Below are 11,948 nucleotides of genomic sequence, written 5' to 3'. Positions count from 1 at the left end.
ACCTGATATTCGAAATATCCGAACCGAAACCCGAAATGCCAATGGCTAGACCTAACATTGAAGAAAATTATTGAACCAGCAATGAGAGATCACTTTAGCCATATCTAATCCCCAAAGCCTATGAAATACGTATATCATCCTAGGCTATAAGTCTTAGTTATTAAGTATGGTATATCACAAGATCATTAATGATGTACTCTCCGATTCAAATAATGTATGTTTTGAAGTTTTCATATTTAAAAAAATAATTAAATTTTAATTATAAATACTTTTTTGTGATCAATTATTTTCCAGATTTTTATCTAATCAAAATTAAATAAACAAAATTAATTTATTTCATGTTTACAATTTACCATTATTTAATAAAAATGCATTAATGATATTTTTCAAACAATTTTTTTTCTGAAATGTGGATATTTTGAAACAGAGAGTCATAAATGTGTCGGTAATAAAACATCGCATACAAACTCAAAGAAAGAAAGCTGCAATCGATCAAATCCTTATAAGCAACGCTCTTGGAAAGCTTTGGATGGGTTTTCACCATCGATCTGAGAATGGTGAGGGAAATCGAACGGCATTTCATCAGGAGAGAGCCAAGCTTCTCTAAACACTCTTGAAACTTCTTCATAAACTACACCATTGCCTTCAGGCGTGAGATGGAGTCCATCACTGCATACATCCAAGAAACAAGGAGCAAGAAGAGCCATTTTATAAACAAAATGACAATGATCGAGGAGATGAGTGTTTCTACGAATCATTAAATGCGATGCGGGCCTACCTTAGGTATTTTCTCTGCCAATCATTGGTTTCCTGCATTTTGGACCAAAGGTTGACAGACCGCAGACCGAGTTCCTCGGCTAACGCAACACAATGTTGTGCGTAGATTCCTGTGGTTTCGTTTGTTCTCTCAGGCTCTGTCATAGCTTTCTCACCATAGATTGATCTGAAGTAACACAATCACTATAAATGTTTTGAAGAACAAAAAGAATGCAAACAGATAGATAGGGGATGAACTAAAAGCCTACTCTGCATAGCTTTGGCGTCCAGATTCATCAATTGGTGGTGGAGTGACGAGCACAATTAGCATGGTAGGTGAACATTTCTGCAAACAGAGTCTCATTAGAGTAATAACAACTTGAAATGCAGTTTAAGAGCGTTAGATATGTCGGAACCTTGAGATGCTGAACCATTGTTCTGATGTTTTCCTTGTACTCTTCCACTGGCACATGTTGCCTATCACTGGTCCTTCCTTTGAGAGCTGCATCGTTTGCACCAAAGAATATGGTCGTAGCAACAGGTGGAGTCAAAGATCCCTAATCAAAGAGACAGAGAGAGATACAAGCCATCAACAGCTTTGATAAACACATAACATTGGTTATGACAAGAGTTTTGTCAGATCTCTTAAACATAAATTTGTCCTTTTTCCAAACAAGAATCACTTCTTTAATTTTCATCAACGATTATTGTGTGTTGATCAGATCTCAATTGGCAATTTTGAAGAAAAAAAAAAAAAAACAAAATTGATTGGAGAGAGAGATCTGACGAGAGGGAAAATGTGATGAAGCAAGAAGAGAGCCCATCTGGTGTTGTAGCCTCCATAGCCACGCACCACCACATCAGCTTTGCGAGAGTACGCGTCGGCGAGAGCAGATCCCCATCCCCCGGATCTGAACGACTGCGCCGTTATTGAATCGCCGAACAGAACTATCTGCGGCCTCATCTTCTCCGTTTCCGTAACCTCCCCCGGTTTACTGAGTAACCGTTGACGCAATGTAGTGTGAATTTCCCGGGTTCGGGTCAAATTTGAACTAGCCCGTATAAACCGGGTTGGATTTAATTTCTTAAAAGAAAAATAAGCTAACTGGGTTTTAATTGGTATGATACTGGTTATTTAACAACAAAAATAGTATATGAAGACGATTATAAGTGGTAAGCCAGAGTAATCAACTCAACCCGCATTAAAACGCAAATTACATTTTTCTCTTATATTGTTTTATCAAATCAAGACAAAGGACTGATTATTTTTGTCTTATGTTATAATCGGTTTAGAAATTTAATCGAAGTAAATCTTGGATTGTTAATGTATTATGATTCAGTTAAATTAGATGATAAAATGTTAATGTTGATCGTGTATAGTCCAAAATTTTAATTACTATCGGTTTGTATACATTTAGTTTTTTCAGTTTGTTTCTATCATAATGTCTAGTTTGTTAGAATAATCAAATTGTTATTATATACTTCCTTTGTTTTTAAAAGATGTAAGTTTTATAATTTTCATATATATTAAAAAAGAACATACTAAATATTGATTATTCATGCACTTTTCTTTTGTAATTAACTATTTTCAATAATTTTACTAATAAAATTTCAATAAACACATTTATCTTTCTTGAAATTTACAATTTAACATTACATAATGCATTGAAAATATATATAATGTGTGTGTTTTGAAACATTTTTTGTAGAATATGAATCGTTTTGAAACAGAGAGGAAGTATAAATATGTCAATTTTTTGGTCTGGTTTATTGGACTCATCAGTTACCAACACCTTTGGCATTTCTTTAGTTATGATAAGAATGTGTTAAAGCCATAAGGTCACTGGTATTGGTGGTAACAATGTTGGACGACTTTTTTCCAGAAAAAATGGAGGATGAAGAATTAGAGGAAGAGGGTTTCTTGTTTTTCCTGCAGCCACCACTGACCAGAATATTCTTTAGAATGCTGCCTTTGGTCCAGTAACAGAGACATGCTTTGCACAAGTAATGAAGATGTTGTTATTGTAGTAACATAACTTAGTATGTGTTGGCTCGCAACAAGGACACTTCCAAGCAGGGGCGAAGCCAGACTTAATGAAAAGCTTAGATGGGTGGTGCATCGAACTTGGGTTCTTTAAATATTGTGAATGCAACATAGGCAAATAAGCCACTTTTAACTCATATATCCACTATAAAGAGTAAATTTTTTAAATAAGATTGGATGCACTTGCACCCATAAAGCTTAAGGTAGCTTCGCCCCTGCTTCTAAGACCCCATCATCCTATTCTCACCAAATTGTGAAAACCCGAGAAAGGCACATGCACAATATCAAATTATATCAAAATAGTCAGCAAAAATATATCCTCCAAAATCTAGTTGTAATTAAGTGTACAATAATTTTTTGATATTTTAGAAAATGGCAAACATAATTTTGGTGTTTTGTTGATATTGAGTATAGTATATACAAGAAAAAGTTCCAAAAATTTGGAACCTGAAAATATGTGGATCCTTTTTTACTAGCTCAATAGTTTAAAACTTTTTAACAAAATAAGTTGGACCCTATGCAAATGTGCCACCTGTACATGCACATGCACAAAGCCGGTTCTGATTATCAGGTCATGCTCTGGTGGCTATATATGAAGAATGTTTCATCGCTAGTGGGTGTGAAGATCTCAGGTAGAAACACATATAACGAATGGACCTTAAGAAAGAGAGATGGAGAATAACTTATCTATTTCATCATGTACATATATGATCTATACCTTTCATGTGGGTATGTTGTTTGCATTCTTCAGACTTCACCCCCTGTTGGTTTTGCTTCATTTTGAGTACAGTAGAACATAAATTTGAATGCCAAAAAGAGAAATAGAAATATACATTTTTGGACATTTTTTGCTTGTGTTGATTGATATGGATGCTTTAAAACGTCAAAGGCAGTTTTTTTTTCTGTTGCAATCGCAGTTTCCAAGTCGGCGTTTTCCACCGTATAAAACAGAAACGAAAGCGCCAAAAAAAAAAAAGAAACGTTGATTATCTCTCAGTCTCTGATTCATCTTCGTCTTCCTCTGAGAAGCTCGCACTTACCTTCCTTCTTCCATCGCTCTTCCTCTGTAAGTAGACTCAGAGTCTCTTGTCTCTTGTACGCTACGCCTCTGAGATTCTCTCAGTCTCTGATTCTCTCAGTACTCATACGGTTCTCTGTATCTTTTAGCTTAGCTCTGGTCTCTTTCGTGTACGTTCGCTAAAGGCCTAAAGCCGATCACTTTCTTGCTGGGTTTATGATTCTTCTTTCGAAAGATTGAGTCTTTTCACATTCTTGTTTTGTGGATTTCAAATGAACTTTCTTGCGATTGTTCTTGTTGATTAACTCTGAGACTTGTTTTTGGTGATGGGTTTTGCTTCTTATCTATCAGTCTCTGATTCCTCCTCCTCGTCTTCTTCTTCTTCTTCTTCCTCTGAGAAGCTCGCGCTTACCTTCCTTCTTCCATCGCTCTTCCTCTGTAAGTAGACTTAGAGTCTCTTGTCTCTTGTACGCCTCTGAGATTCTCTCAGTACTCATACGGTTCTCTGTATCTTTTAGCTTAGCTCTGGTCTCTTTCGTGTACGTTCGCTAAAGGCCTAAAGCCGATCCCTTTCTTGCTGGGTTATGATTCTTCTTTCGAAAGATTGAGTCTTTTCACATTCTTGTTTTGTGATTGGTATGTATACTGCCATTGTTCTTGTTGATTTACTCTGAGACTTGTTTGCGCATGACTGTTTTTGGTGCTTCTTATCTCATCCTTGTGTCCCTCTTTTTTCAGCATAAGGAGATGCAAAGGAACGACCCAGTGGATAGAATCCCTCTGTTCGTAAGTGCTTTGAATGGCGCCATACTGGTCCCATCTTTCATGGCCATCCCAGCAGACATACCAGTTAACCTACGCCTCTCGATGTTGCTTTTGGTCTTGTCCATGCTGAGCGCTGCGTTGTCTTCTTTCCTTACGAGTGGTCTCAGAGGAAGAGCTTGGGGAAGATGCGTGGGTGATGGGTTGTTGTCTGCTGCAACGTTCTTTTTTAGTGGCATCATACCTCTGCTGTTCAGTGCAGTCTTGCCAGACCGATTTGATAGGATACAATTTCTCGTGGGGGTTACATTTATCATGGTCGGAGCCATCCTAGTTGTTTATCTCGTGATGAGGGATAAGAAGATGATTCCACTGATCCCACAAGATGCCCCTTTCCCTTGGCTTGTATTCTCCATTGGCATGGATCCGTTTTGGTGGTACTATTGGCTGGTAAGATCAACGGCTTAAGGTCGGAGCTTTTCAAAGACACATACGGCTGCGGTGGATACAATACTACTACTACTACACAAGCTATTCTGATACAGAGTACATCATAACAAGTAGTAAGATGGATCTTTTGCTTTGGGGTATGGTGGTGATATTCTTCATCTTCACATGGACATTATGAGCTTCGGTTCCTCATTTGATTTTCTTCATGTACATATGAGCTTCGGTTCCTTTTGGAAACTTTAAATACATCATCTCACCTTGTTGTTTCCTCTCTATGTTGTGGTTTTGATTAGTTTGTAAATAAAAATTTCATTTGATCTTTCTTTGCCTTATCTGTTACGCAAGCAGACTGATAATCTACAAAGAGTTTGTTTTTACAGCAGAACACAATATATACTAGTAAATACTGGGCAAGCAGACTGATAATCTACAAAGAGTTTGTTTTTACAGCTGTCCAAACTCTTTTTTATCTCTTTGGGTAGGCGAATAAACAAAAGTTGAAGAGGAAGACGCATTATTCATGCTTCACCCACTGGACTTTTCTAGGCTCAGCTAGTTGCAGCAGCAGATCCTCTCCAGCCAACACTTGCTTTCTTTCTCAATGGAACAAAAGCACCCTTTGCAGCAGCACCATCAACTGTAATGGATGCAGGAAGGCAACTGGTTTGTAAGGGAGTATGTGCCAAAGGAAAAGTAGATCCAGAGAAGTTAACTGAAAATCCCATTTAGTGTATCATCAAAACCTTCATTTAGGTCGAATTCAACTCTGGCTTCCATCCAAGGAACATCCTTGGCAACGGACGTACACTCCTCCGCTTCACCCCCATCAGCACCACTAAACTATCTAGACACACTAGGTCTCTTACAACTTGAGAACCTATAGCCTTGGCGCACCTTTTTTCTACTTCAATACTCTTAGTTACAGCTGTCACACGACGCTTGCTCTTCTTTTTATCTGTTTGGTTCATATTCTCTATATACTAAATCACAAGTCACCTAGCCAATCATATTTTGACACATAATTTCTATTTAGTATTTAAAAAAATTATAAAAAAAAAGAGAACAAAGATAAAAACAGAAAACGGCAAAGGTAAACACGTTCTTATATCTTAACAACCAAATTACGTGTTAATTTTTTATATACTTAAAATATTTACTAAAATCCAAATGTTTGCTTAGCCCATCTCACTCCCAACTGTTTTACTCCCACGCCTCCACCATCCCCAGTCACCAGCAATCTCTAGAAAAGAAGTTTCATTCCTTCATTTATATTTGTGCAGTGTTTTCTGTCTACCTATTGATTCATAAGCAAGAAAAAAGCACATCTTCTATATACTCATATCCACAATACCGATGTTGGCATGCAACGTTTCGCTCCAAGGAAAATTTGTATTTGGTAATTCATATCATATCCTCTTAAGTTTTTTTTTGATCAATCTCTCTGGATCTCACTCTTTTCTCTGCTTCCACTACAATCTCTGTATATCAAGACTTTTTCGCTCACATCACATGCAAAGTTTCTCTTCGAAGAACCTAGGATTGTATCTCCTTTTTTTCCAAATATAAAACTCTGAGAAATGAAAGGAAAAATGGAAGACATCAAGGTCGAGCCAGTTTTTGCTTGCTTTAATTTCTTTTATAATATTTTAATGTTTTCTTTTTATCAAAACTATACATTGTTTTTTTGGAGTCAAAAAACTATACACTGTTTTAGTCATATTTTCTGGAGATAGGTATAACGAATATTGAAGTTGGAAGTTCTGCATGAAACAAAGCAGTTAGATTTTTTTTATGTTTGTGTTTTTCTATAGTTTACGTGTTAGTGATTGAATGCAGTACTAATTTTTGTGGAAAAATGGAAGATATCAAGGTTTTCTGTAAGTGTACACTTCTGCATCCAACAAAAACATAACCGGAGAGGGAAAAAGGACAAAAGTAAAACTCATCTTTGACAAGAAGTAAGAAATTTGCTCCGTGCATAGCGTGCATAGCACGGGGTGGTATACTAGTGATTAATAATCCCCATGTCGCCTGATCTTTTCCGTTGTCAATCCATCCACATACACAGAAGAAATTGGGTTTTCTTAACAAACTCAGAACTCAAGACTAGCCGCGGTTTCTGCTCTTTCTTGTTCTCCCCTACAACATCACAGCCAGAGAACCTTCTACTTTAGGACATGAGAGTCAATGGCCTTACAATTCACCTGACGCAGCAGCAGAGGTTTCCACCCTTTGAGCTGTTGTTCTTGCAGAACGGTTCTTGGGTTGTATGAGTTGATCAATCACGTACCTTTTATCCCATCACGATGGTTTGTAATTACTATATTGCATGCTTGAGTATCTTTTCTAGCTTTTTAATCTATCTTTAGTTACTACTTGAATTTATGCATGCTCAGAGGGTTGAATCCTCCTGGTTTCTAAAAGTAACAATGGTAGACATATATGATGTATAGGGCTTCATTCCATTATCTAACAATTTAACACATCAAATTTTCTTTTTTGTTTCCTCCTGACCAAACTATATTTTCTCACACATATAAAGTCAAACGGAAGTAAGCTGGTTATAATACTCATTCGTCTGGTGTTTCATACACCACTCTATCTCATGCTGATTTGATGTTGAAGACATAGGATTTTGTTTATTCATTTGCTCTCATCTTCTATGCCTATTGGCACTATATAGATTACAAACCAAATCATTTGTAAATGGCCATCCATTCTTCAATTAAATAATAGTATCAAATTTAGTCAAAAAATGATTAACAAAACATCATGTGCGGCTCTCATAAGAGATCCCGGGTATGAATTTTCAGTTTTTAATTATTTATTTTATTAAATGATGTATTTGTAATATTCGTTTATATTATATTCATTAAATAAATATTTTTTTTGCATCTTAAACTATCTATTTTTTTACGAATGTGTGATATCATATAAAAAATATAAAAAAATGTGTATAGAGTTAATTAATTAATTTTAAAAACAAAAATTTTTCTTTCATGTGCGATATCATATAAATAATGATCCGCCCAGTTAACAAAAATCATGATTATTTTATGTGTAATTTTTTTTTATTTTGACCATTTTCTTAAAACTATATTAAATTTTACATATTTTAATTAGAATATTTTTAATATATTTACCTTTTTATTTGAAATGCAACTCAATATTTTTTTAAAAATTATAACAAAATATTTAAAAAATATTTTTTAGAATTTGTTTGAAAAATATGAAAATTACATTTTAAATTAAAATTATCCTAAAATATGATAAGTTTTGATGTAAACGAAAACTCATATTATGTCAAAAATAATGATATTCAATGATAATAACAATTGTAATTGATTATTTTTTAAAAAATACATTTACAAAAATATTGTTTGAAAGAAAATTCATTTATCTTTCAAATATAAAATGAAAATATTATAATTAAATAATAAAAATATAAATAAAACCATAAATTTAGCAAATGACAACTGAGTTATATTATGCTAAAAATTTTTTTCTAACAATTTATCAAATGACAAATGAGTTATGAACAAATAATACCATATAATTTTTAAAACCATAGCCATTCTTAAATATTTTTTGAATAAATAATTATTTTTAAATTTAATTAACTGAAAATAATATCTTTACAATTGTGTGAGTCAAATTCTAGTTTTATTGATGCATGTTATATATTAGTGCTCCATGTTTAGGTAATATTTTAATGATGCACGTTTTCATAAATCTCCATTATTAAAATTATGCACGTAAGGATAACTCATGAGTTTTTTTGGTTGATTAAATGACATTATGTCCAAATTTATTTAAGGATATTTCATTAAGTTAACTGAAAAAGACAAACAATAAAATAGGAAGTTTAAATTCATTTAAGCATATTTCATTAATGTAACTGAAAAGACAAGTAATAAATTAGACAGTTTTATTCGTTTTAGGATATTTCATAAATGCAACTGAAAAAGACAAGCACAAAAAAAAAGAGTTTAATTAATGAAGTAAGAACATTTTCAAATGAATACTTCTCTTTTAATAATATAGATATAAGACTTCAATTTTCCAATTTGAAAACCAATATACTTTTAACTTTAAGCAAACGACTTGTATTGTATGCTAAATCACAGGCCAGTGATAAATTTTTCTTGGTTTTTCGTAGGAGTTTTTCTTCTTTTTAAATTTCAGTTATTTATAGAGATATAAGTGAATGTATAGTTTTTGTATTGTATGCTAAATCACAGGCCAGTGATAAATTTTTCTTGGTTTTTCGTAGGAGTTTTTTTTCTTCTTAAATTTCAGTTATTTATAGAGATATAAGTGAATGTATAGTTTTTGTTATCATCCCGTGTGCGAAGGGGGTGTCAAAATGAGTTAGCTCGCTCAATTCAGCTCAGCTCATAGTGAGTTCGGCTCCTTCATGAGCTACCTCAGCTCAGCTCATTTATTATATGAGATTTAATATGTAAACCCGAACTTAGATCATCTAGATTAGTGATGTCAAACAGGTCGTCCCGTCCCTTCCCGTCCCGTTCCGTCCCGTACCGCGGCGGGATCGTCATCTCGCGGGTTCAGGCGGGCCCGTCCCGCGCGGACTGCGGTCTCCAAAAGGCCGTCCCAATCCCGTACCGCCGATGTCCACAGTCCCTTACAAGCCGTCCCGTGGGCTGAACGTAAAAGGAGTGCATAAGGATGTCTCTCGACACTGCATGCTGCTCCACTATGTGAAGATACATGAAGACATGAATCTATTATTGGAGCTCAAAACAAAATTTTACATATATTGTTATTGTTCTTGATTTTTTTTTTTGGTTTTTGAAGTTCATTAAGTTCATCAACGTACATCTTAAACGCTGTAATTCAGATACACTCACTTGTGGAATGAGAATTGGTATCAACAGCATGTTAAAGATGAAAAGCTAAGTCTCAACCAAAGTAAATTTCATAGAAACACCAAATGATCCAAATTAGTACTCAAAACAAAACCAAGCACCTTAAACAAAAAATCTTAAATTGTAATTGAAGCAAAACACCAAATCAAAATAACATTTCAAACTTGCGATCTACTCATCTTCACCTTCCCCATCAACAATGGACTCAAATGATGGTAAATTCTCTTCTTCACCATCACCATCGACTTCTTCATCTGAAAATATCAGAAATTTCATTTACTTAGTATAAAGGATAATGGAACTCTTAATAAAATTAAAATGAGTGTTATTTACCATGTGCATAAGATTCGTATCCCTTGATCCAATTCCTAGTGCATATGAGAGCTTGCACATTTTTTGAGAGTAGACAGCTTCTATATTTATTCAGAACTCGCGATCCAATACTGAAGGAAGACTCTGAAGCCACTGTTGCGATTGGAATACTTAGCAGATCACATGCCATTGCAGCCAAATCACCATACCGATGTGCATTATCTTTCCACCAATCGAGGATGTCCAAGCTCTGGAAATTAGTAAAGTCCAAATGTGGTTCTTCAAGATAAGCTTCTAGAGGTGTCTTTCCACTCACAATGCCACTCGTTTGGCGAAATGCAAAGAAATCCTAAGTTGAAAAAAAATATTAGAGAGGAAAAAAAAAACAGAAGATTAAAAAATGAAAAACACTCACATTGTAGTTCATAAACAGCCCCATTGACCCTGAGTCGGATGCTTTTTGCGAAGCAGTCCCACGAGGCTCAGTGGAAGTTGAGTTATTCTTGGATTTTTTGTCGTATGACTCAAACAGAATACTCAGCTTCTTACGCAGATTCTTCACCTTTGCATCACGAGTACTCATTTCAAGCTTCCCTAAACAACATTCGACAATAGAAAGCTTAAACCGTGGATCGAAGACTGCTGCCATTGCAAAAACACCACTGACTTCGTCCCAATATTTGTCGAACTTCTCCTTCATCGGTGGCACCATGTTTCTGACAATCTCGTCTTGGCTTTCCTCATTTCTCCGAAGCCAATTGATGTTAGGATTTTTCAAGGCTCCTAAGACAAATATTGTAGTATAGTGATTGTCGAACCAGTTCTGAGAGATATCAAAGCACCGAGAATGCAAGTACTCACTTAATCTAAGTGCAACCAATGATTTAGATGAATTTTAAGCTATGACTAAAACTAAAAAGCAATTACAGAATGATACTTTCTTGACTAAGGGAAAAGAGAACTCATGGGCATAGGGATTAGACCTTGGGTGATCAAGTATCGAACTAAGGATGGCAAATAATCAATCAAACTATCAACCTTAAGCCTAGACACAATCTAAGCAAGCTCTATGTCTAGATAAATGCTCAATTGCTAACATATCTCAAACATCAAATTTCTTGGTTGAATAATATGAAAGCAATCATTACTAACAAGTCTATTAGCTATCTTAGCATCTTTAACAACAAATGTCTTTGGAAAAGTATACTAAAAGCCTAGGAGAGCTGTCTCAGGCATTTCATCAAACACCTTTTGGGTGGGAAATGTCTATTGATCAACTTTTGAGTGGCCAACTCAGAAGATGCATTATGAATACTCTACTAGCAAGGAACAAGAATGATCTACACTAAAACATCCTAGAACTAACCTAATCACCCTTAATCTCCCTAACCCATGAATTCAAAAGGTGATTACTCACTAATCTCCATGATTCCTCTTAAACCCATATTGGATTTTAGATTAACCATGTAGAGAAATAGATAAGAAATCAACAAGAACACAAGATGAAAGCAATGAAATCTGAATCAAAAAAGGTTTTTTACTAGTTCTTCTCTAGAAAAGAGTTTATCCTGCCTCCAATGGCTTACAAGAGTACTTAACTTAGTTTTAGAAAGTGTAAAACATCAAAACAAATGACCAAAAGGCCCCTGAAATAACATAAAAATCGTCCAAGCAAAACACGCGGAGTGACCTAGCATAGTCGCTCCAGGAGGTCGCT

The 11,948-nt window shown here is 35.0% G+C and overlaps 2 protein-coding genes and 1 long non-coding RNA gene across 3 annotated transcripts; 1 reads left to right on the top strand and 2 right to left on the bottom strand.

Moving 5' to 3' along the window:
- Positions 1-355: 355 nt before the first annotated feature.
- LOC106424827 (GDSL esterase/lipase At5g62930) lies at positions 356-1,894 on the bottom strand. The gene is made up of 5 exons (XM_013865578.3): positions 1,544-1,894; positions 1,173-1,313; positions 1,026-1,102; positions 779-943; positions 356-669 (listed from the first exon to the last, which is right to left on the bottom strand). Exons 1-5 carry the CDS (start codon positions 1,718-1,720, stop codon positions 501-503), a joined length of 729 nt encoding a protein of 242 aa, XP_013721032.1. The 5' UTR covers positions 1,721-1,894; the 3' UTR covers positions 356-500.
- A 1,349-nt stretch (positions 1,895-3,243) lies between these two features.
- On the top strand, positions 3,244-6,113 carry LOC111204031. The gene is made up of 2 exons (XR_007320592.1): positions 3,244-3,866; positions 4,557-6,113. It is a non-coding gene; the product is annotated as an uncharacterized LOC111204031 (long non-coding RNA).
- A 3,977-nt stretch (positions 6,114-10,090) lies between these two features.
- LOC125583079 (zinc finger BED domain-containing protein DAYSLEEPER-like) lies at positions 10,091-10,943 on the bottom strand. The gene is made up of 3 exons (XM_048749632.1): positions 10,647-10,943; positions 10,253-10,580; positions 10,091-10,173 (listed from the first exon to the last, which is right to left on the bottom strand). The coding sequence occupies exons 1-3, from the start codon at positions 10,941-10,943 to the stop codon at positions 10,091-10,093; spliced, it is 708 nt and encodes a 235-aa protein (XP_048605589.1).
- Positions 10,944-11,948: the final 1,005 nt, after the last annotated feature.

The sequence above is a fragment of the Brassica napus genome, chromosome C3 (genome assembly GCF_020379485.1).
Source record: "Brassica napus cultivar Da-Ae chromosome C3, Da-Ae, whole genome shotgun sequence".
Lineage (NCBI taxonomy): Eukaryota > Viridiplantae > Streptophyta > Magnoliopsida > Brassicales > Brassicaceae > Brassica > Brassica napus.
Note: the sequence above shows the minus strand (reverse complement) of the source record. Positions and strands in the feature narration are given on the sequence as shown.

Bases quoted from the DNA above. Each gene is read 5' to 3' on its own strand.
- LOC106424827 (XM_013865578.3), bottom strand. From the start codon at position 1,720: ATGAGGCCGCAGATAGTTCTGTTCGGCGATTCAATAACGGCGCAGTCG. The intron at 1,314-1,543 runs GTCAGATCTCTC...CTCTTTGATTAG, and splicing joins TTCATCACATTTTCCCTCTC to GGATCTTTGACTCCACCTGT. The intron at 944-1,025 runs GTAGGCTTTTAG...GTGTTACTTCAG, and splicing joins GGACGCCAAAGCTATGCAGA to ATCAATCTATGGTGAGAAAG.
- LOC125583079 (XM_048749632.1), bottom strand. From the start codon at position 10,943: ATGGTGCCACCGATGAAGGAGAAGTTCGACAAATATTGGGACGAAGTC. The intron at 10,581-10,646 runs GTGAGTGTTTTT...TTTTCAACTTAG, and splicing joins GGCTGTTTATGAACTACAAT to GATTTCTTTGCATTTCGCCA. The intron at 10,174-10,252 runs GTAAATAACACT...TGATATTTTCAG, and splicing joins ATACGAATCTTATGCACATG to ATGAAGAAGTCGATGGTGAT.